The following is a 21,375-nucleotide window of genomic DNA, read 5'->3' as shown; positions in this document are numbered from 1 at the left end:
AATGGGCTATCAAACACTGAAAGAATTTTTCAAATCGGACCAGTAGTTCCTGAAATTATCGCGTTCAATCAAACAAACAAACAAACTCTTCAGCTTTATAATATTAGTATAGATAATGTCCAACAGTACACGTCCGCCTCCTCCCGATGCCAGAGACAGACGCCCCGCTTTCTCCCACTACCGGTGTATATATACACAAACACTACAGTACCTAAAACTTTTGGATACCTTTGGCATATACGGAGTGTGGTTGCAAGGCCTGTATAGTGACGCTGGTGGTGTGCAACTCATCAGGTCGCAGTCTGAAGTGGAAGCACTCGGCGACCTGCGCTGAGCCCTCGTCTGCCACGTCCACCGCGGCGGTTCTGCGCGCGCGGACCCCCCGGCACGCGCGTTCCTGGGTCACTCGCACTACCACCTCCTTTTTACTTGATGTTGGATCCAGCTGTAGGAAAAATAGTGTTAACTAGGGGACGCCCGCGACTTCGTCCGCCCTTAGACCTCTTTAATCCAGCACTTACAGTAGTATTGCTGTAAAAATGAAGTTACTTCTCCCGTTTTCCCAACATTTTCCTTCACTGATCTGCTCCTATTGATTGTAGCGTGATGAAAAGTATACTATAACCTGCCCAGGAGTATATAGCATAATTGTAACCAAGTTTCGTTAAAATTCGTCGACTTTTTGATTCAATAACTAACATCTACTACCAGACAGACAGACAAAAATTTTACTGATTGCATTTTTGGCACCAGTGTCGATCACTTATCACCCTTATTTTGGAAATATATTTAAGGAACAGAATTTACCTCTTTACAGATTTGTTATAAGTATAGATATAGAAGAAGATAGATTAGGTTATTTAGTTTGAAAAGCAGTGTCAATTACACAGTATTTGTTCTGTTTGATGAACGTTTGAATGAACATAATGAGGTATATCAAATAATCGTGTTGGTTTGTTGTTTTTATTCAACATTATGAAAATAACATCCCGCTTCATGAAATACAAAAATGACATCGTACTTTTATGCTATCTACTGAATTGTCATAGTAGTGGCTTATGTTGGTATAGCATTATTATAATTTCGAAGATTACCTTCAGATTCCGTGCTTCTATAACCGTAACCGTGAGCCGATGCAGATTTTCATTGTAAAGCAGAGATACTTCAATTTCACCTAAGTCTGACGTCGGATCTTGTACTTCCTACGAAATAAATATTATTGTTTTTATTTCTTTGTAAATATATATTTTTTTAATAAACTATATGTCCATTTTGTCTGTTAAAATATCATTACACGAAAACTTATAGGGAATGGTAAGGTATATAAATTGTCAAGTTATTGTGTAAATACGAGTATGTAAATGATTAAAATATGACATTATTAAATTTTATTATGTGACCATTGTCTCTTGTGGTGGTCACACACACATAGATTGTAAATGAAAATGCTACTTAAGCATTTTCGTAATTATGACGAAGTCAATACGGGCGGTTTGTCGCCAGTCGTTACCTAACCGTTGTAACTGATAGTCAATATAAGTGTTTTATCAGTGGAGCCTACTATTATTTATCACCCATAACCGCTACCCGGGACACGACATACCTTACTCAAACCCAAATATATAAGTATCCAAATAGTACTAAAGTGGTACAAAAGTGGTGACCCGACTCGGTTTTATTAGCGGTTATTTTGCACGGGTAGCAACACGTAACGACTCACACATTGGAATTTAAAATGGCTCAACCAGAGGTGTCAGTTTCCGGCGTGTCTGTATCGGCGAGAATTCCTGAATTTTGGACGGATTTGCCGCGACACTGGTTCATACAGGCGGAGGCAGTGCTACACCCGCAGAAGATGTCTGACGAGGCAAAATTTCAGTTTGTCATATCGAAATTAGGAAAAGACGTTATACAACAAGTGACAGACATATTAGTCAAACAGCCGGAAAATGGTAAATATGATACATTAAAAACAAGATTACTTGACATTTATGAGGAGTCAGAAAATAGAAAGGTACAAAAATTGATATCTGAAATGGAGCTTGGCGACCAGAAGCCATCGCAGTTGCTGAGGAAAATGCAAGAGCTGGCAAGTGGCAAAGTTACAGATGAAACCCTTACCATCCTTTGGCAAAACCATTTGCCGGGATGGGTGAGAGGAATACTCACGGCATCAGGTTTAAGCGATATTAACGCTTTGGCCAGAATGGCAGACAAGGTGACAGAAAATGCAATGCCTATACAGGGGGTGGCCGCAGTACGGAGTGCAAGGAGTGATTCTCCAGATGTCATAGCGGAGATCCACAAGCTGGGCGAACGACTAAGAAAAATTGAAAATTCCCAGCGTAGCGGTGGAAGAAGCCGATCACGGTCACACGGCGCGCCACGTACGCGCAACACTAGCGGTAGCAGGAAGAGGACACCGGCAGATCCAGACTGGCTTTGCTACTACCACTATAAGTTTAGAGCCCGAGCACACAAATGTGTTCAACCGTGTACGTGGAAGACATCGAACCAGCCTACTGGCAGTGCGGAAAACTAGCTTCGGTCCTGTCTGCGGCGGGAGGCTGTGACCCGTTGATAAATTACCGCTTGTGTATAACTGACGAAAACAGTAAATTACGGTTTTTAATAGATAGTGGTGCTAATGTGTCGGTGTTACCCCGGTGGGCAGTGCGCGAGAAAAATAGAGCGTGCGAGGACTATAGACTGTATGCCGCGAACGGTACACCTATTAAGACATTTGGGTTGCATAGTTTAGTATTAAATTTAAAGTTAAGGAGAGCATTTCGGTGGACATTTATAGTTGCTGACGTTAGACAGCCTATAATAGGAGCCGATTTTTTTAACGAAGTATAAGTTAGTGGTAGATTTTAGTAAACGGAAACTAGTGGATCAGGTAACAAATTTTAATGTTATTGCTAGTATGTCACAGTGCATGGAAAGTTCAATAACTACAATTCATAATCAACACCCACATTATAGTTTGTTAGCTAAATATCCAGATTTAACTAAACCGGTATCTTTTAAGGAAGTTCCTAAGCATAGCGTTTGTCATCACATCGAGACGAACGGTCCGCCTGTTCAATGTCGAGCAAGACCGTTACCGCCAGACCGATACGCTAAGGCTAAAGAGGAATTTCGGTTAATGTGTGAAATGGGAATATGCAGACCCAGTAAAAGCGCGTGGGCAAGCCCTCTGCATATAGTGCTTAAAAAAAATGGGCAGATAAGGCCATGTGGTGACTATAGGCGCCTAAATGCTATTACTAAGCCCGATAGTTACCCTATACCAAGGTTACGCGATTTCACGTACTTACTCGCTGGTAAGAAAATTTTTTCACGGTTAGATATAAACAGAGCTTACAATTGCATACCAGTTAACGAGATGGACATTGAAAAGACGTCTGTGTCAACCCCTTTCGGGGCTTTCGAGTTCATCAGACTTCCTTTTGGCCTTCGAAATGCTGGCCAAAGTTTTCAGCGTTTTATGTGTCATAGCGTACTCCCAGACTTAGATTTTTTATTCGTGTATATAGATGATATAATAATTGCAAGTAACAACGTCGACGAGCATAGAAAACATTTAGAAGAAGTATTTAGTCGCTTAGAGAAGTTCGGTATTACTCTGAATATATCAAAGTGTTGTTTCGAACAGACAAAAATGGAGTTTTTAGGCCATGAAGTAACAACGGAAGGGATTCGTCCACTCGACGAGAAGGTGAAAGCCATCATCGAGTTTCCGAGGCCAGCTACTGTGGACCAACTCCGGAGATTTTTAGGTATGTTAAATTTCTATAGATCACACATACCAGGTGCCGCTGAAAAGCAGTCTGAGTTGGATCGCTATTTAACGAATACAAAAAAAAAAGATAAGTCAAAAATCGCTTGGACTGATTCAGCAAACGCTCAGTTTGAGCAGTGTAAACAGAGCCTAAGTGACGCCGCGACGTTAACGTATCCTGCGATAGACAAACCTTTGGCGCTTATGACGGATGCTTCAGAGTCATGCATGGGTGCGGTTCTACAGCAAAGAGAAGGTAACGTATGGAAACCTATTGCTTATTTTTCTAAAAAGTTCTCGGAAGCACAAAGGAAATATAGTACCTATGATCGAGAGTTATTAGCCATTTATTCGGCGATAGCTCACTTTCGATATATGATAGAAGGTCGTAATTTTATTGTGTATACTGACCATAGACCTCTAATTTATGTTTTTTCAAAGATAGGTAGCGTGAAAGAGCTACCTAGGCGAGCTAGACAGATAATGTTCATTAGCGAATTCACTACGGACATACGCCACGTGAGCGGGTTAGATAACATAGTAGCTGACACTTTGTCCCGCGTGGAAGAAATTGTTTGTCCTACGGTCATTGATTTCACGGAACTCGCACGTGTACAAAATGATGACGAAGAGTTAAGCGAACTAAAGAAAAAAATACAATACAAAAACATCGTGATGCCAGGCACCGATAGTTGCGTTGTTTGCGAAACATCGACTAATAAGGCCCGACCATACTTACCGGAAAGTTTTAGACGTATCGCTTTCGATGCAATTCATAGTTTAAGTCACCCGGGTATTCGCGCTACCAACAAAATGGTTAGAGATAGATACTTTTGGGTAGGTATGAATAAAGATATCCGAAGATGGGCTAAGGCCTGTATCCCATGTCAACGATCTAAGATTCAAAAACATACTGTATCCGATTTAGGTACTTTCGAGAAAGTAGATCGTTTTAGTCACTTAATGATTGACATAATAGGCCCTCTCAATACATCACCCGAGGGATATAGATACTGTTTGACTATGATAGATAGAGGTACGCGTTGGCCAGAAGCTGTCCCAATTAAAGAAATCACAGCTGAAGTAGTAGCCAAAGCTCTTTATGAAAACTATATAACGCGTTTCGGAGTATTTTTTAAGTGTACTTCCGATCAAGGTCGTTGTTTCGAGAGTAATCTTTTCAAGCAACTCATGAATCTTATGGGTATTGAAAAGATCCGCACTACCGCTTATCACCCGCAGAGTAATGGGATGATAGAACGGTGGCACAGATCTTTAAAAGCAGCACTTATGGCTAGACTGTCAACTAAAAGTTGGGTAGAAGAACTACCAACCGTTTTACTAGGTTTAAGAGCCGCTGTACGGGCAGACACTAATGTTAGTTGTGCTGAAATGGTATACGGCACAAGTATTAGGCTGCCAGGTGAATTTTATGATATAAGTAAGGATAATATTTTAGATAGCTCTAGTTATGTAAGCAAATTAAAAAGTATAATTAATGATTTAAAACCTGTTAAAAGGGTCAATAAAGACTCGAGAAAAATTTTTGTTCACCAGGATTTACACACTTGTGACAAAGTATTTATCAGGAACGACGCGGTGCGTAAGCCTCTCCAAGCGCCTTACGACGGTCCGTACCGAGTAATTAGCAGGACAGAGAAAGTTTTTAAGGTCCAATTACCCACACGTCAGGTTATAGTTTCTATAGATCGGTTGAAACCAGCTTATATTTTGGAGGAAAACGATAATCCCCAAAATACTATGTCGTCAAAAACTACGGAACCGATTTTAAAAAAGAAAGTCACAGTGTGTACGGTCCCTTATAATACCAACGGTGTAAAATGCAAAACAACGAGCAGTGGTCGCGTCAGCCGCGTACCTGCACGTTATGCTTAGTTGCATTATTGTTAATTGTTTCGTCATGTTTATAATTTTAAGAAATGATTTATATTTTATCACGTAGTACCAAAATTTTTTCTAGAATAAGTAAGTATATATAAATAAGGAATATGTTTTCACGAGGCAGTATACACATATATTTTTAGTAGTGCAGAATAAGATATTATTATGGGCAACCAAAATAATAAAGAAAAAGTAGTGATTTCGCAGACTACCAATAGCGAACACAAAGTGCAAATTCCTGAGAATAACGTAGAGGTCATGTTAATAGTAATAATCGTAATGTTGTCAATTATAATATTGTATGGTGTGCGTGCCCAGTGGCAAAAATACATGAAAAATTTTATGAAGAGGCAAATCGACAACAATGTGCCAGTGATAAAACTTGACAGCATGTCGGCAATACAAAATGCAGGGAACACAAGTCAGGGCACATCAAAAGTAATATATTAAGTTAGGTAAATATATATTAGTGTGCAATGTTAAAGTAAAAACCATATTCTGTTTAAAGTAATTGTATTTGAAGGTGTTCTACAAAATTGTTTACAAAATATTACACTTATACACATTTTACATTGTCATTTATATTTTTTAATGTTTATTTTTTTTTTGTTGTTAGCTTTACAGAGTTCATTAGTTTAAGTGTAACAAGTGTATGCTCCTCGTGAAACGTTTTGTCAGCATTGTGCTTATAGTGTTAAGAATGAAACACCCCTATACTACCTATACATTGTTTTCTGTAAAAAAAAAAAAAAAGGGGGTGGAATGATGTGGTGGTCACACACACATAGATTGTAAATGAAAATGCTACTTAAGCATTTTCGTAATTATGACGAAGTCAATACGGGCGGTTTGTCGCCAGTCGTTACCTAACCGTTGTAACTGATAGTCAATATAAGTGTTTTATCAGTGGAGCCTACTATTATTTATCACCCATAACCGCTACCCGGGACACGACATACCTTACTCAAACCCAAATATATAAGTATCCAAATAGTACTAAAGTGGTACAAAACTCTTATTAAAAAGTGGATGCACAATCAGCGACCAAAAAACATCCCCATTCAATGAGTGCCAAACACAATTTCTTAGCACTCAATTCAAGTAGTCGCATTTGCAAATTCAACCTTAAACTTAATCTGAATTTGGGATTTGATTGAATATTGGAGTATATTTAAAGGGCTTTATGTATAATTTTCTTTACCAATAATTCTTATAATGTCAAAGCAAAATGGGCTAGTTTATAGGTAAAAAATTTCTACATGATTGTGAGTCCTTTTATTATAAGTGGTAAATGTATGTGACGGATTTTTCTGAAATTAGAAGGGCCAAAGATATCCACGCTGACATCTCTAATATCGATCTCTTTTAGACAACTCATATCGTAAAACTTTTTTTGGAAAAACGGATTTGTAACATTGATAACTACTCGTATTTCAAACAGAACACGCGATGTTTTCTAGCATAAATAATGATAGCTATTATAATGGTACCCCGAATAAGCTATCACAAAAATACCCGATTATCCCGATAATACTCTTTATACTACAGCCTTTCTTGATGAGTACTGTTTACCGACAAACAAATTAAAAGTGAGGGTATAAATTACTAGTCATTTCACACCTAACAATAATAATAATTAACTTGTTCTTGTTGTTTTAATTAACTTGTTGTATAATGAAAATAAATATGATTTATGGGCTTAGAATAATTAGATATGGTTAATGTATTTTATATAACATTTTTTAAACGAACCATACATAATTTAAAATAAATAAGTTATGAAATGGCATGCGTTTTCTACCATCATTTCTAATTTATTTGTTGGTAAACAGTATTCATCAAGATAGGCTGTATAGGTACCTAAAGGCAAATTAACGATTTAATAATAAATATATATTTTTAGAATCAAACATACTCTGTCACACATTTGCAAACGTAGTTCTAATTTATTATAAGGTACAGCCCCTATAGCCAAGTTGCACGTCGATTATATTTCTACGATCGCAAACGCTTCGAAAACTAGAAAAATGTTTGGGAGTGACAGATCTTGATCACGTGACCTTTCGATAGCAAATGTCATTCCCATACATTTTTACTAGTTTTCAAAGCGTTAAGTCAGCCATTAACGGTCAATTATCCTCTCGTTTCTGCAGCGCAAACGGCAGCGAAGACGTTTCATAAGTTGAGCCGTCATGCACACAGCGACCAATACACGATCAGTTATAGTGGTGGGTGCTGCAGAAACGTGAGAATGACTCTACATTATTTATTATTAAAAAAGACTAAATTGAAAGAATGATTTAATTTATTACTAAATAGTAAATACTAATACAATTACAATACATAGAGAATCATTAAAAAATTTCAAATACTCATTTGAGTGTTCCCCTCCACGGAAATCTTTAGTAAAAGGCGAAAGATTTATGCGTTTTGAAGGGAAACCAGAGTTATCAAAAAATTTTTAAACCAGCAGATTATGTACCCTGGCGAAAAACACAACGCTAGCGCGTACTTATATAGAACTAGCGACATCTATCGCCAGGTTCAGAAAACACACAACAAAGCATTAGCGATCGTAGAAAGAAAATCGACGTGCCATTTGGCAACAGGGGCTGGTGCCTTAACCAGAGTCGCTGTTTCGTATCTTAAAACTTGCTTTCTTGTTCCTGTACCTAATAATAAACATTTCTCCTCTTTTATTATTCAAATTTCATAAGAACAGCAACTTTTCTGCTAACTTTTAAAGGCGGGTTTGTTATCCAATAAAGCACAATGATCCCTTTTAATCATCTTATAACTTTTGGCTCCCACATTTTTCGTCCGTTCGATCCCTGAGAGAAATCTATAGAAAATTCGTACCTTTTCAATATCCAATTTGTAAAGTTGAGGCTCTTCATCCTGCGCGATCCCTTCCAGTTCGCTTAGCGGCAGTATTATGTGCCCGATAAGTTGCTTGTTCTTTCCAACTCTGCCTACGTCCAGGACAGATAGCTTGAGGGTCAATGTCTCTAACTTGCCTGGTGGAATCTGTTAAATAAAGTTACTTGATTAGAAGTTGTACATATTTTTGACGTGACAACGTCTTATAATTCGATGGAGCCGGCTGCACACTCGAAAAAACATGACGTCATGCGTTGTTCTCTCGCTCTAGGGTTGCCAACTTTTTTACAAGAAATAAAGTATATTCTGGTCTATGAAGATTATCAAATAGTAGTTTAGAAAAACAAACATTTTCTTTTGAAAAATGCAACCATTCCATCAGTATTTTCTTATGATGTTGTCACGTTCAACTATCAAACAACCAATTTTTTTTTAAAGAATTTATCTCTTAATTTAATGTTATAGGAGAAGCCCACGTCTAACTATAAGAGAGGGGATATGGAGATACGGGTTTCCGAGATTAGGGTGATAATGTAAGATTAATGGACAATTGTTATTGAAAACTTCTTAGAAGAAAGAAAACCTCAGCAGGCTTTCCATGACCCAACCCAGGATTCGAACTCAGGACCTCGTGATCAGAAGCCACATAGACTAACCACAGGACCAACGAAGCAGTTTTCTTGGTTTTAATCAACTGAAAAGTTAGAGGTGCATTTCCTGGACCGGATTCGAACCCACATCCTCCTGAATCGGAGGCAGAGGTAATATCCGCTGGGCTATCACGGATCTGGGCTAACACTTATGTAATTTAAATATTCAAAAATGAACCCAGTTCACGTCATAAAAGATATTGAACCACCTAAAAAAATACCCTATTTAACAATAATAGTTTCAAAATGCCTTCCAATAAACGGAAGTACGTGAAAAAGCTTTAAAAAAAATCGAGTAAATACAGTAGCACATAAAATAGTACCTCAATACTTTTATAAAGTCAAATAAAAATAGCTTGTTCACTTTCTGTATTATAAAAAATAATAATTGCTACGTTCGTACGTTTGTATAATATTTTATTTTAGGTTCAGAATTTGTGACCCGATTTCCAATTACTTGCCGGCATCCGACTAAGCCGAAATTTGAAATACCTACGTAACTTCGGTTATAATGAAATATTAGGGTTCCGTACACCCCAATATGGATAAAAAATAACTTATAAAACACTTGATTTGTAACAGTTCGATAATCGAATCCGACTCGCACTTGTACGATTTTATATTTTATTCTGTCTATTTAGGTGCTTTATAACAAACCTGCTCGCACCTATAGTCATCCGCCTAACGTATTTTGTTTAGACAATTCATAAATAATGTTTTTCTAAGTAGTTTTTTTATATGGTCATGATTTTGAAATCCTCATGATGAGCCCTTGAAATTGTTTGATACGCATATTGCAATACTCGAAAAATTTTTTTTTTGTTTACTTCCAGTTTATAGATTTTATAGCGTATCACAATCGTCGTGTTGTTGTTTTTTTTAATTTCATCTATTTAAGAACATTTTAGTTAATAACATGAATCTTAATTGCGTAAATCCGTTGAGCGGTTTGGAAGCTATGAGGTAATAAAGATTATTACATACATACAAACACATACAAGATACGCGCGAAAACATAACCCTTCTTGCAGTCACGTAACAATTCGGTCGGGAGTCGGGAATTTTTCGTCTTCTTTATAATAAGAGAAAAATCTATTTTCTCCTGCACTTACTTGATAAACAAACGCCTCATCGTAGAACGGGTTGCAGGTTTTCTTCTTCTGTTTAGTCTGCAGCACTCTCCTCTCGTCAGGCATTAGCTGGATCCTAATAAATAAACAAAATTTTTAATGAGGCCAAATGGTTTGTATGTTTTTAACTTAGGTACTCTTTACAATATTAATATTATATTAGCGAAAAAGTCAGTTTAAAATTCACTCCTAACTTCATAACATAAATTAAATTACGTCAACGTTCCTTGGTTTAAAAAGTGATTAATATTATATTGTTGGAAATAGTAGTCTGGGACGGATATGACGTCGCTCGATCTCGTGTTGGCTCGTGCCGACGCTAGGTGGCTCGACTTGTTTCGTAAAGAGTAGGGAGTTAGAGAGGGGTAGCGATCAGTCGGCGGAAACGACTTGCGATATAAGGCGCTCGTCGTCCGGTCGGCTTCAGTGTGCTCGTGGCGTTAACAAAGACGTCTTTAACCCTACACACAACGTTTACAAGTGCGTGACTCCACTGTCATCATTCTCTGCCATTTTAGGGTCTTAATTAGGTTACAGTTTGATTTGTTAATTAAGTTGTCCTGACAAATTTTGTGATACCCTTTGTTCGACATTAGCTTTCTCATTGTTTGTAAACCACTTCTGAGTCTGCTAAAAATATGCTATTGATAAATAATAGGTCATTTATGATCACGACCCTTTACGGTCAGCAGAATTAGTATGAAAATGACCGACCTTATTGTGCCTTTATTCCTTATAAGTGCTAGTAAAATAAGTATACGAGTTTTGTTGTAGAACGAATTGAATTAAAAAGAAACTGCGATGGTCCCAAGTGTGCTCTAGTCAAGTACCAATTTATTTTTCATAACTCGAATCTTTATTGATTTAAAATAATCTCAGAGGTATTTTACTGCCATTTAGTTTATTTTGGTACAAATATGTTATTAAAAATGTAAAAGGTAATATCATAACTATCCCCCTAGGTCAGTTTAAGACAAAATTGTATTACGAGCACATTGATTAATGACTCGACCCTCTAATGGATCTACAGAATCTTTTTACGTCCCTTTCATTTCGCGCCTCAACGCGTAGTGAAGCTTCGAGCAAATAATGCTCTTTATTACGACACGATAAAATATCAACAAAGTTAAACTTTGCTAACACGATTATGTCAAAATTTTTATAAATAACACATTTAAAAATGATGTCGTGTTTAAAATTTCGAGTATTAGAGTAAATTCTTTTCTCTAACTTGTGAAGAATAAAAAAAAACATTTAATTTTCACAAACATCGTTTAAATGGTTTTGCGTTAAACTACAGACAAGGGTTTCTAAAGATTAAAGTTCTGTGAGCATATCAAACTCTTCCTTTTGGGATATATGCAGCTAAAAATCACACTTTGTTTATACATAACTATCATTGCGGCTTATTTCCGTAGAACTAGGCAGAGACTACTATGTTTCTATGATGCATACATATCTCTATATTATAAAGAGGAAAGATTTGATTGTTTGTTTGTTTGCATTGAATAGGTACTGAAACTTCTAGACCGATTTGAAAAATTCTTTCACTGTTGTGAAGCTACACTATCCCCGAGTACTATAGGCTATATTTTATCCCCGTATTTCTACGAGAACGGGAACCACGCGGGTGAAACCGTGCGTCTGTTAATATGATAATAAATCTATACTAATATTATAAAGCTTAAGAGTTTGTTTGTTTGATTGAACGCGCTAATCTCAGGAACTACTGGACCGATTTGAAAAATTCTTTCAGTGTTAGATAGCCCATTTATTGAGGAAGGCTATAGGCTATATATTATCTCCGTATTCTTACGGGAATGTGAACCACGTGGGTGAAACTGCGCGGCGCCAGCTAGTATATAAATATTTTGGTGAGTGATTTCAAATGCATCTCTTCTTTCACTCCCTGGTATGCAAACAAAGTGACCCCTATTAACGTGTGACCCCTACATAAGCTGACTAATTTATACTAAGTAAAGGACAAAAATAAAATCTATTATTCAAAAAGTGTCCCGGGTCCTCAGGACTTATGCGGTGTACACCCCTCGTACAGACCCTTTTATTAAGGTTGAATTATGAATGGGTACTAAGTTTGGATACAGATGGTATTTTTGTTATTACCGTCTATATCCATGTAGTCATTCTTTTTTTTAAAGAAAATGGAAAGAAAATCTTTTAAACATGAAGCTTTTCTCTTCCAAACAAGCGAATATTTGCCAGGAGTGGATACGAATATAATATTTTTGGCAGACTCAGAATTTGTTACAAAAATATGAAAACAAAGTCGAGCAAAGGTTACGTTTATATTCACAATACTTGTCAGGACAACTTTATTAACAAATGAAGCTGTAACAAAAAAAAAAACCAAGAATGGAAGAGAATACCTTAAGCAGTCCCAGAGACTTGTGACTCTGCAGGCATTTAATGGATCCCCTCCGACATGCCAACACTCCCATTCACTGCTCAAGTTATTCTCCCCGCCTATCCCAAATAACCCATAAAGAATTACACAACAAGATATGTGGACAGCTCGAACGCTACTGAAGCCGACCGTACTTTCGTTTCCGCTTTATCGCTACCCCTCTCTAACTCCCTATTCCAAATGCATTCCAAAGTTTTAAAAAAAACTTTCGTGCGAATGAGGGCTTCAGCACTTTTTTGTTTTCCGCCGCCCGCCTATCATAGCTCCGTTATAGCCGAGTAAAAAAATATAGACATTTCGGTGAGTGTTAAACGAAAAACAACACGTCTAACTAAAATATCAAACATTTTCACAGCACGAGTGCCTATATACATTTTAAAATGTCATGTACGTACGTACATTTTCACATCACTGGAAAAATATTTTCCACGATCATAATATAAAAATAATATTTTCCACATTTCGTAGCGGTGTGTACTGCGATTGGAGTGAAGTGTTTTTCACATTTCACTATAAAGGTTAAGTGGGGGTTAATGGTTCTAATTCGCTTCAACAACTCTCTTAGGTATTTTTCTCTTTAAGCATTTTAATGTTTTTCTTCTGTCTTATACAATTCAATTTAAAAATAAGAAAAATAGTCATGCCTTTTGAACGTAAACAAAATTCCTAGTACAACTGATTACTTTACCTTACCTTATCAGCCGATAGACGTCCACAGCTGGACATAGGCCTCTTGCATGGACCTCCAAGCACAACGGTCTCGAGCCGCCAGCATCCAGCGGCTCCCCGCAACCCGCTTGATATCCTCGGTCCACCTAGTGAAGAATCGACCAACACTGCGCTTTCCGGTGCGGGGTCGCCATTCCAGCACTTTGGGACCCCAACGTCCATTGGCTCTTCGAACTATGTGGCTTGCCCATTGCCACTTCAGCTTCGCGACTCGAGCTATGTCAGTGACTTTAGTTCGTCTGCCGATCTTCTCATTCCTGATTCGCTCACGCAGAGAAACTCCAGGCATAGCTCGTTCCATTGCCCGCTGAGTGACTTTGAGCCTTCTAATAAGGCCCATAGCGACCAAGTCTCGGATCCGTAGGTCATCACAACTGATCTACTATCAAGAAATTTTTTCGTGAGTAGTTTCATCTCGATAATACGATAAATTTTTTTATTTACGAAAATTCTTGATTCTGGTAGCTGAGTTGCCAGGAAATAGCTGGTTAATAACAATTTTTAATAACCTCGCTATTAATACAAGTTCGGAGGAGGGTAGTTTATCAACAGTTTTTGTTACTGTTGATTAATTATATAGTTAAACAACTTAACAGCCACAATGTCCTACAAATTGCCCCGCACTAGAAAGCGCAGTGTTGGTCAACCCCCCACCAGGTGGACTGACGACATCAAGCGATTCGCAGGAATTCGTTCGATGCTGGCGGCTTAAGGCCATGGTGTTTGGAAGTTCATGCAAGTTAATTATGGTTTATCTTATTCCTACCGTACTTATCTATAGTAGGAGCATAGACTGATGTTCTAGCTTTTTAAAATAAGGTACTACTAAAAAATTAGCCCGTTTCCATCACTTACCGTCAGGTGAGATTATAGTCAAGGGCTAACTTGTAGAGGATAATAAAGTGTGTTTATCTATTGCAGGGTCTTGCTCCATTAGTATAAACTACTCACTTTATGTAGGGGTCACACGCGTTCGCCAGCGCCGGGGTGCGGGAGGGGAGGTGCTTGGCCTTCAGTATATGCACCTGGAGTCGCTCGGTGCTGGACTCGTACTTCAGGGTGAACCATACGCGCCCCTGGACATAAAATATGGGTAAATAAGAACATTTTTGATAATCTCAATTGGGCATGTTGTGGTCCTCAACAGAGTGGTCCTGGGTTCGATTGCCAGAATGGGTTCGAGTCAAGGGTTAATTTGTAATCAAATCAAAAAAAATTTAGGGTAAGGATTTATTATCTCATCACTACGGGGCCAACATAAAGGAGACTAGCGGTCGCCCGCAACTTCGTCAGCCCTTAGACTTCTTTAATCCGGCCCTATCGCAAAATCCGTTCTTCTCGTTGTGGCTAACTACTAACTATAAACTACCTCCTTGCCAAATTTCAGCTTTGTACATCAAACGGTTTTCGAGATTTCGTGATGACTTTTCGCATTTATATACTAAGATACCAAGTTTAGACTCACCAAGTCACCACGCCCTTCCAATGTTTAAGAAGGATGACTCGGTTAGGATAATAATGTTTGACTCTTATAACGAACTGAAATAAAACCTGGGACCGATGGCTTAACTTGCACTCTCAGGGGCTGTAACACCACAAACTTTCCAACTCTAAACTGAGGTTTTTATTATTAATTTACTTTCTGTACTACTGTATTTCCAAACTCAGGAAGTTCTAATTTTTGTAGATATTTACGTAAAACTTCTCTCACACAATTAGTTTTCATTTAACTTTGGTATGTTGAACACTACCTAAAATCCATTAAAAAGTTCAACGTCAGACAAGGGTTGAAAACCCTTGAAACTAAAACACAGCAAAGTCGCTTGACGGCAGATATAAGCAAGGTGTATTTCCCCCGGGGTACTCTCAAACAAGATTCCAACTTAACTCCGGACTGCTACTGAGTGTTACTTGAAAGAGATGCTTTATGTCTATTTATGTCGACCTCTCTGAAGCTTTGCTTTGGTAATAGCAAAGAAGGCCTGGTATTATAATAAAAATTGGCTGAGATCTGATCTGCAGTTACATTGGCTTTGGTAAATTAGTTAGATTAGTTTATTTGTAACTACTGTCAGGAACAACAACTACAAAGGTTTTTGTATGTATGAAAGGTGTACTTGATTATAACAACACCTAATGGAAAAGAAATGTGCGATCTAAGTTGGAGCACGCTTGCCTAGAAAATGCCCATTATCTCTTGATCTGAAAGTGTTTAGATAGTAGGTGGTGGACACAGACACTGGAAGGGTATTCCATACTTTTGCTATTTATTTTTTTAATTGTTTGTAACTACCGTCACAGACGAAGGTTTTTGTAAGTATAAAATGTTCTTGACAACATCAGATGGAAAACTGTTGTGTGGTCTAATTTGGAGCCCGCTTACCTAGAAAATGCCTATTCACCCTTGTTTTGAAGGTGTTTAGATTGTAGATGGGTAGACACAGACGCTGAAAGGGTATTCCATACTTTTGCTTTTTATTTGTTAGTAACAAAAGAAGGTTTTTGTATGTATGAAAGATGTACTTGATTATAACAACATCTAATGAAAAGCAATTGCGTAGTCTAAGTTGGAGCACGCTTGCCTAGAAAATGCCTATTCACCCTTGATTTGAAAGGTGTTTAGATTGTAGGTGGTAGACACAGACGCTAGAAGGGTATTCCACGATTTTGCTTTTTATAATAATTTATTTTTTGTCAGTAGCTACCGTCACAGACGAAGGTTTTTGTAAGTATAAGATGTTCTTGACAACATCTGATGGAAAACCGTTGTGTGGTCCAATTTGGAGCCCGCTTACCTAGAAAATGCCTATTCACCCTTGTTTTGAAGGTGTTTAGATTGTAGATGGGTAGACACAGACGCTGAAAGGGTATTCCATACTTTTGCTTTTTATTTGTTAGTAACAAAAGAAGGTTTTTGTAATGTATGAAAGATATACTTGACTACAACAACACCTAATGGAAAACAATTGCGTAGTCTAAGTTGAAGCGCGCTTGCCTAGAAAATGCCTATTCTCTCTTGATTTATAGGTGTTTAGATTTTAGGTGGGTAGACACAGACGCTGGGAGGGTATTCCTCACTTTTGCTATATATTTATAAGTATCTATCGTCACAGACGAAGGTTTTTGTATGTACCTATATAAGATGTACTTGACAATATCTGAAAGCAGTCGTGCAGTCTAAATTGGGGCGCGCTTACCTAGAAGATGCCTTTTCACCCTTGATTTGAAGGTGTTTAGATTTTAGGTGGTGGATCCAGGACGCTGGAAGGGTATTTCACACTTTTGCTGCGCGAATTAGAAACGTAAATGCTAAACATTTAGCCAGATTTGCCTGGATATTTACCGAGCAATGATGCTACCATACGCAAAGTCTTGCTGTTGTAGAAAGGGAAAACAGGAACCAGATTTTGAAGTTCCTGTTCATTCTCTCCAAAGTATATCCGGTAAATAACCAACAGACAAGCAAAATTGGGACAGTGTTACAAAGTTTTAATTTCGTTTGAGTTCTCGATTTGTGCCGCAAGGGATTTAACGTTCCAATTCGATACCGCGTACAATCCAGGGGTTTTACTGTATTGCGGTAAATTTTATAAAGTTATTAGTAAAAGAGTATCATGTAGTATTATGTAATAGTAATTTATTAGTAAAAGAGCTCTTTGCAACATACGAGTAGCTTATCCGGGGAAGGTTCTCCCATCATGCTTATTTCTGTCGCCCAGTGATATTATTGTGTTCTAGTCTGAAAGGTGTGGCTGCTGGAGTGATTAGAGTTAGGTACGTGAGGCTTCACACCTATTTCTCAGATAACGGCACAGGGTAGGACTTTTTGAATGATCCTTCATACCCTGCGAAGTATTTATTACTACTACTAAGTTTGATTTTGTTAACTACCTACTATACTCACTATAAGTTCACCCACTGGTTCACTGTTGAGTACGTGTCTTCTCTCAGAATGAGAGGGCCTTAGGCCTTAGTCCACCACGCTGGCCCAATGCAGATTGGCAGACTTCACACACGTAGAGAATTAAGTAAAGTCTCAGGTATGCAGGTTTCCTTACGATGTTTTTCGTTCACCGTTTAAGACACGTGATATTTAATTTCCTAAAATGCACATAACTGAAAAGTTGGAGGTGCATGCCGGATTCGAACCTACGCCCTCCGAATCGAAGGCAAAGGTCATATTACGTCTCTCAACTACTAAGTTTACAGGTGATAATTTTCCACCAGCCAACCTTGGTCCTTGGAATGCTTGGTCCATCTTATTTGTCAATTCATACCTTCTATAAAAATACAAATAATTTATACCGTCATAGACTGCATCGTAACTTAGCATTAAGGTGAGATCGTATATAAAGCGCTAACTTGTCGATGCTAACACAATGTATATTTATGTTTTTATATATATATTTATTTTATTATTTATTATGTATATTTTGATATTTATACATGTAGTATATATAAATGTACTATTTTTATAATTATATAATTTTTCTTTTTTTTTTGTTGCACTTTCCCGCATTTAATTACATTAATTCCTTTATCCAAAGGTTGTCTGGTAGATATTGCTATAAGCAATAAGACCGCCTTTGCACATACTTGTCTACTATGTTTTCTTTTGTTTTCTTTGTTATTGTTTTTGTTTTGTGCAATAAAGTATAAATAAATAAATAAATAAAATAAAAAATGTATACTCGTAAGTATACTACAACTATAGCTAAGTTTCACTTAGGAAAACTAGATTGTAGATAGGTACAGTAACACTTCGCCATTCGCCAGAAGTTTGTGCAAATCCATTAGCAAGAGGTCCTTTGAACATAGTTACAGTCGAAAATTCCGTCAATGTTTGATTTACATTTAGTGATTTCGCGTGTAAGTGAAGACTAAATTGACGAGGGTGGTTTATACAAGGAGAGGCGCTAAATGGAAAACGGAGTTTTATTGAAATTGTTTCGGTCCATTGGAACGAGTGTTAGTTCGGGCGAGAACACATACTCGATTTGTTAGTTTAGAACTTCTGAAAGTGTTTGAAACTATTATTATTACAAATTAACCTCATAAAATGGTCGAAACTTTGTAAGCTTGGTACTTAATTTCGGATTTATAATGTTGGAGACAATAGATATCAGAAGAGGATTTAAAGAGCAAAACCTATTAATGAATTTTTGATGAAAGCCTATTATTATAGTCTAACAATTTCCACTAACAATGTTCGCAATAAATCCTCGAGTGTTACAAAATAACCTAGAGCGAAGTCCCGGACTTGTAACCGATGGATTACTGATGATGATGAGGATGGAGTAGGGTTAAGGATATCCTTTTAAACTAGTTAACACTCTAATTCTCTTCTCCAGTTAATGCTCAAATGCTCAGACAAACCGGGAAATATTCGGTGACATTTAATTTCTTAAAATGCACACAACTGAAAAGTTGGAGGTGCATGCCCCGGAACGGATTCGAACCCAAACCGGAATCGGAGGCAGAGGTCATATCCACTAGGCTATCACGGCTCGGCACCAACAATATTATGTCCGTAATTAATTAATTACATATGCTGTCATTCAATATACAGATTGACAAATGGTATTACATTTTACACTCTTCTTCTTATAGTGCCATCGCCTATCGGAGGTCAGCAATCATTAAGGCTAATTTAACTTTGTTCACTGCTGCCCGAAAGAGTGATCTGGTACTCATATTAAACCATTGGCGTAAGTTCTTGAGCCAAGATGTACGTCTACGACCAGGCCTTCGTTTCCCCTTTATCTTTCCCTGGATAATAAGCTGGAGCATGTGATATTTGGAGTTTCGCATTTTACTGATTTTTCGCATCACATTTTACACTAAGAAACGTAATTAGTCACTTGTATAAAATTAAGCCTATCGCTTGTTCACCTTAAAGCTTATTAAACTTGACGAACAAACCTCTTGTCATTTCTCTCAGACATTATCTTGGAATAACAAATTATGTTGTAAAGATATTTCAGACTTACAACATGCCCCTCTGGCCACAGCTGGTCTTCTACTAAACAATCGGCTTTGTACAGCGAAGGGTCCAAAACGCCAAGGTCCGTTGTGTTTGCTGTAAAAGAAGAATTAGTTTAGTTTCGATAAATCTATACTAATATTATGAAGAGGTAAAGTTTGTGATATTTTAGGGGACAAACTCTAGACCGACTGTACCCACTCCTAACACTGTCTTTTCTGACTAATTGGAGAAGACTGGGAATATTAAGTCATATTTAAAAAGATATGTCAAATATCCTTTTCAAAACGGAACTAAAGGTTGAAATTGTGGGGCATCTGCTTGTATAAAAAGAAATTCTCAAGTTTTTTTCAGATACAGATATAGTCGCTTGTATGACGTTCATAATACTATTATCGTAAACGCGACTAACTTTCAACAGTGAAACGTTCGGGGACCGTACCTATGCTATCTGAAAAACACTTTACGAATAGCTAACGTACACTAAATAATATAATTAGAGGCACAATTATCTGCCCACTTTAGTATACTCGCGTCATATTAAAGAGGGCGGATAATTGTGCCTTTGAGTAGAGTTATACAAATTATGTGGATATGTGCAGCCAGTATTCTTGCCACTATTGGCAAGAATACTGGCTGCATTTCCATATTGTTGGATAGCCATGGTTAGTCAAGCTTTGCGCTGTCTGTGTTAACTAACCTTGCAATATTTATTGGAAGTTGTAATTACTTTACCGGGATGGTAGGAAAACTTGCGTCTAGTAATTTGCTTAACGCTAATGTTATTATGCATAGTAAGCTCTTGGAAAATACTCTTCAATATATTTTTTTTAAATTGAATAAAGACTTTTCAAGTTTATCTTAGATTTTCACCCTAAGATTGCCACCCAGAGTTGGAGTATCGTTATGGATCTAAGCTCTATATCCTCTCCCCAATAAGAAGGGAGGCCTAGCCCTGTAAGGAGGGAGGTCTGGTCCTATAAGGAGGGAGGCCTGGACCTGTAAGGAGGGAGGTCTGATCCTTTAAGGAGGGAGGTCTGGCTTTATAAGGAGGGATTGCTGGCCCTATAAGGAGGGAGGGCTGGTCTATATTGAGATAGACTATGAGTAAAATATAGAAGATTTTATTTTCAAACAGATTATCGTGCAAAACTTTCCTTGGCAGTTAATTCCAATCATTAATCTTAATTATTCGACCATCCACTTCGAAGACAGCCCCGTATTTTCGTTTTTAAGGATAATCTTTGAACTTTGTGCCGAACGTGCCCGGAAACTTTCTATTTAGGTCAATTTCCTGAGAGTGATGACCGCAATTTTAAACAAGTTCTTTTCTTTTTCGATTCCTATTTATTGTTGAATATCTGATCTGGTGAACTTTATTTCAATTGATAGCATTAAGTTATAACATGATTTATTTTTCAGAAACGTTTTATAATCGTAAGCTATAAACTATTAACTACTTAAAATTAAAAAAAAAATTAAATATAATAAAAAAATATACATAGAGACTTAGGTATCGTAAAATTCGTCCAAATAGATGTTCATTGGTAAGGTGTTTAGAAGGCTGGCAGTATTGTCACGTTGTATGGCAATTTTGACCTAAATATAGACCAGCCAGTCACGGGAGGCGTCGACTAAATATCAATAATTATTTTTTTGTGCAAATTATATTAGACCTTTTTTAGACGTTTTTGGTTTTTCTCTGGGATTTTCCTACTTGTCTTTTTTATATACCTTTCTCACCTTTATATATGTTAGATCAAACAAAACGAAAAAAAATGTTTAAGCGTTTTTTTAGTGTAAGAATAAAATTTTAAATCGCAATTAATTGCATATCACTTAAAAATATGTGGTATTAGCCCTCATTCACACGAGTTTTTTAACGAACGTTA

At 37.3% G+C, this 21,375-nt stretch overlaps 1 protein-coding gene and 1 non-coding gene across 2 annotated transcripts in view; both read right to left on the bottom strand.

Annotated features, from left to right (window-relative positions):
- The window catches only part of LOC112045133 (synaptotagmin-15-like), a gene marked incomplete at its 5' end in the record, with an annotated part of 63,689 nt that overhangs the window by 8,748 nt on the left and 33,566 nt on the right, over window positions 1–21,375 (bottom strand). The window contains 6 exon segments of the mRNA XM_052887396.1: window positions 229–445; window positions 1,095–1,202; window positions 8,546–8,713; window positions 10,329–10,422; window positions 14,452–14,576; window positions 19,491–19,579. Coding sequence (XP_052743356.1) covers window positions 229–445; window positions 1,095–1,202; window positions 8,546–8,713; window positions 10,329–10,422; window positions 14,452–14,576; window positions 19,491–19,579 — 801 coding nt within the window.
- On the bottom strand, window positions 8,023–8,136 carry LOC112045144 (U5 spliceosomal RNA). The gene has a single exon (XR_002886789.1). It is a non-coding gene; the product is annotated as a U5 spliceosomal RNA (small nuclear RNA).

This window comes from Bicyclus anynana, chromosome 19 (genome assembly GCF_947172395.1).
Source record: "Bicyclus anynana chromosome 19, ilBicAnyn1.1, whole genome shotgun sequence".
Taxonomy (NCBI): Eukaryota; Metazoa; Arthropoda; class Insecta; order Lepidoptera; family Nymphalidae; genus Bicyclus; species Bicyclus anynana.
The sequence above is the reverse complement of the archived record's forward strand: the minus strand, read 5'-3'. Positions and strand labels throughout refer to the sequence as shown.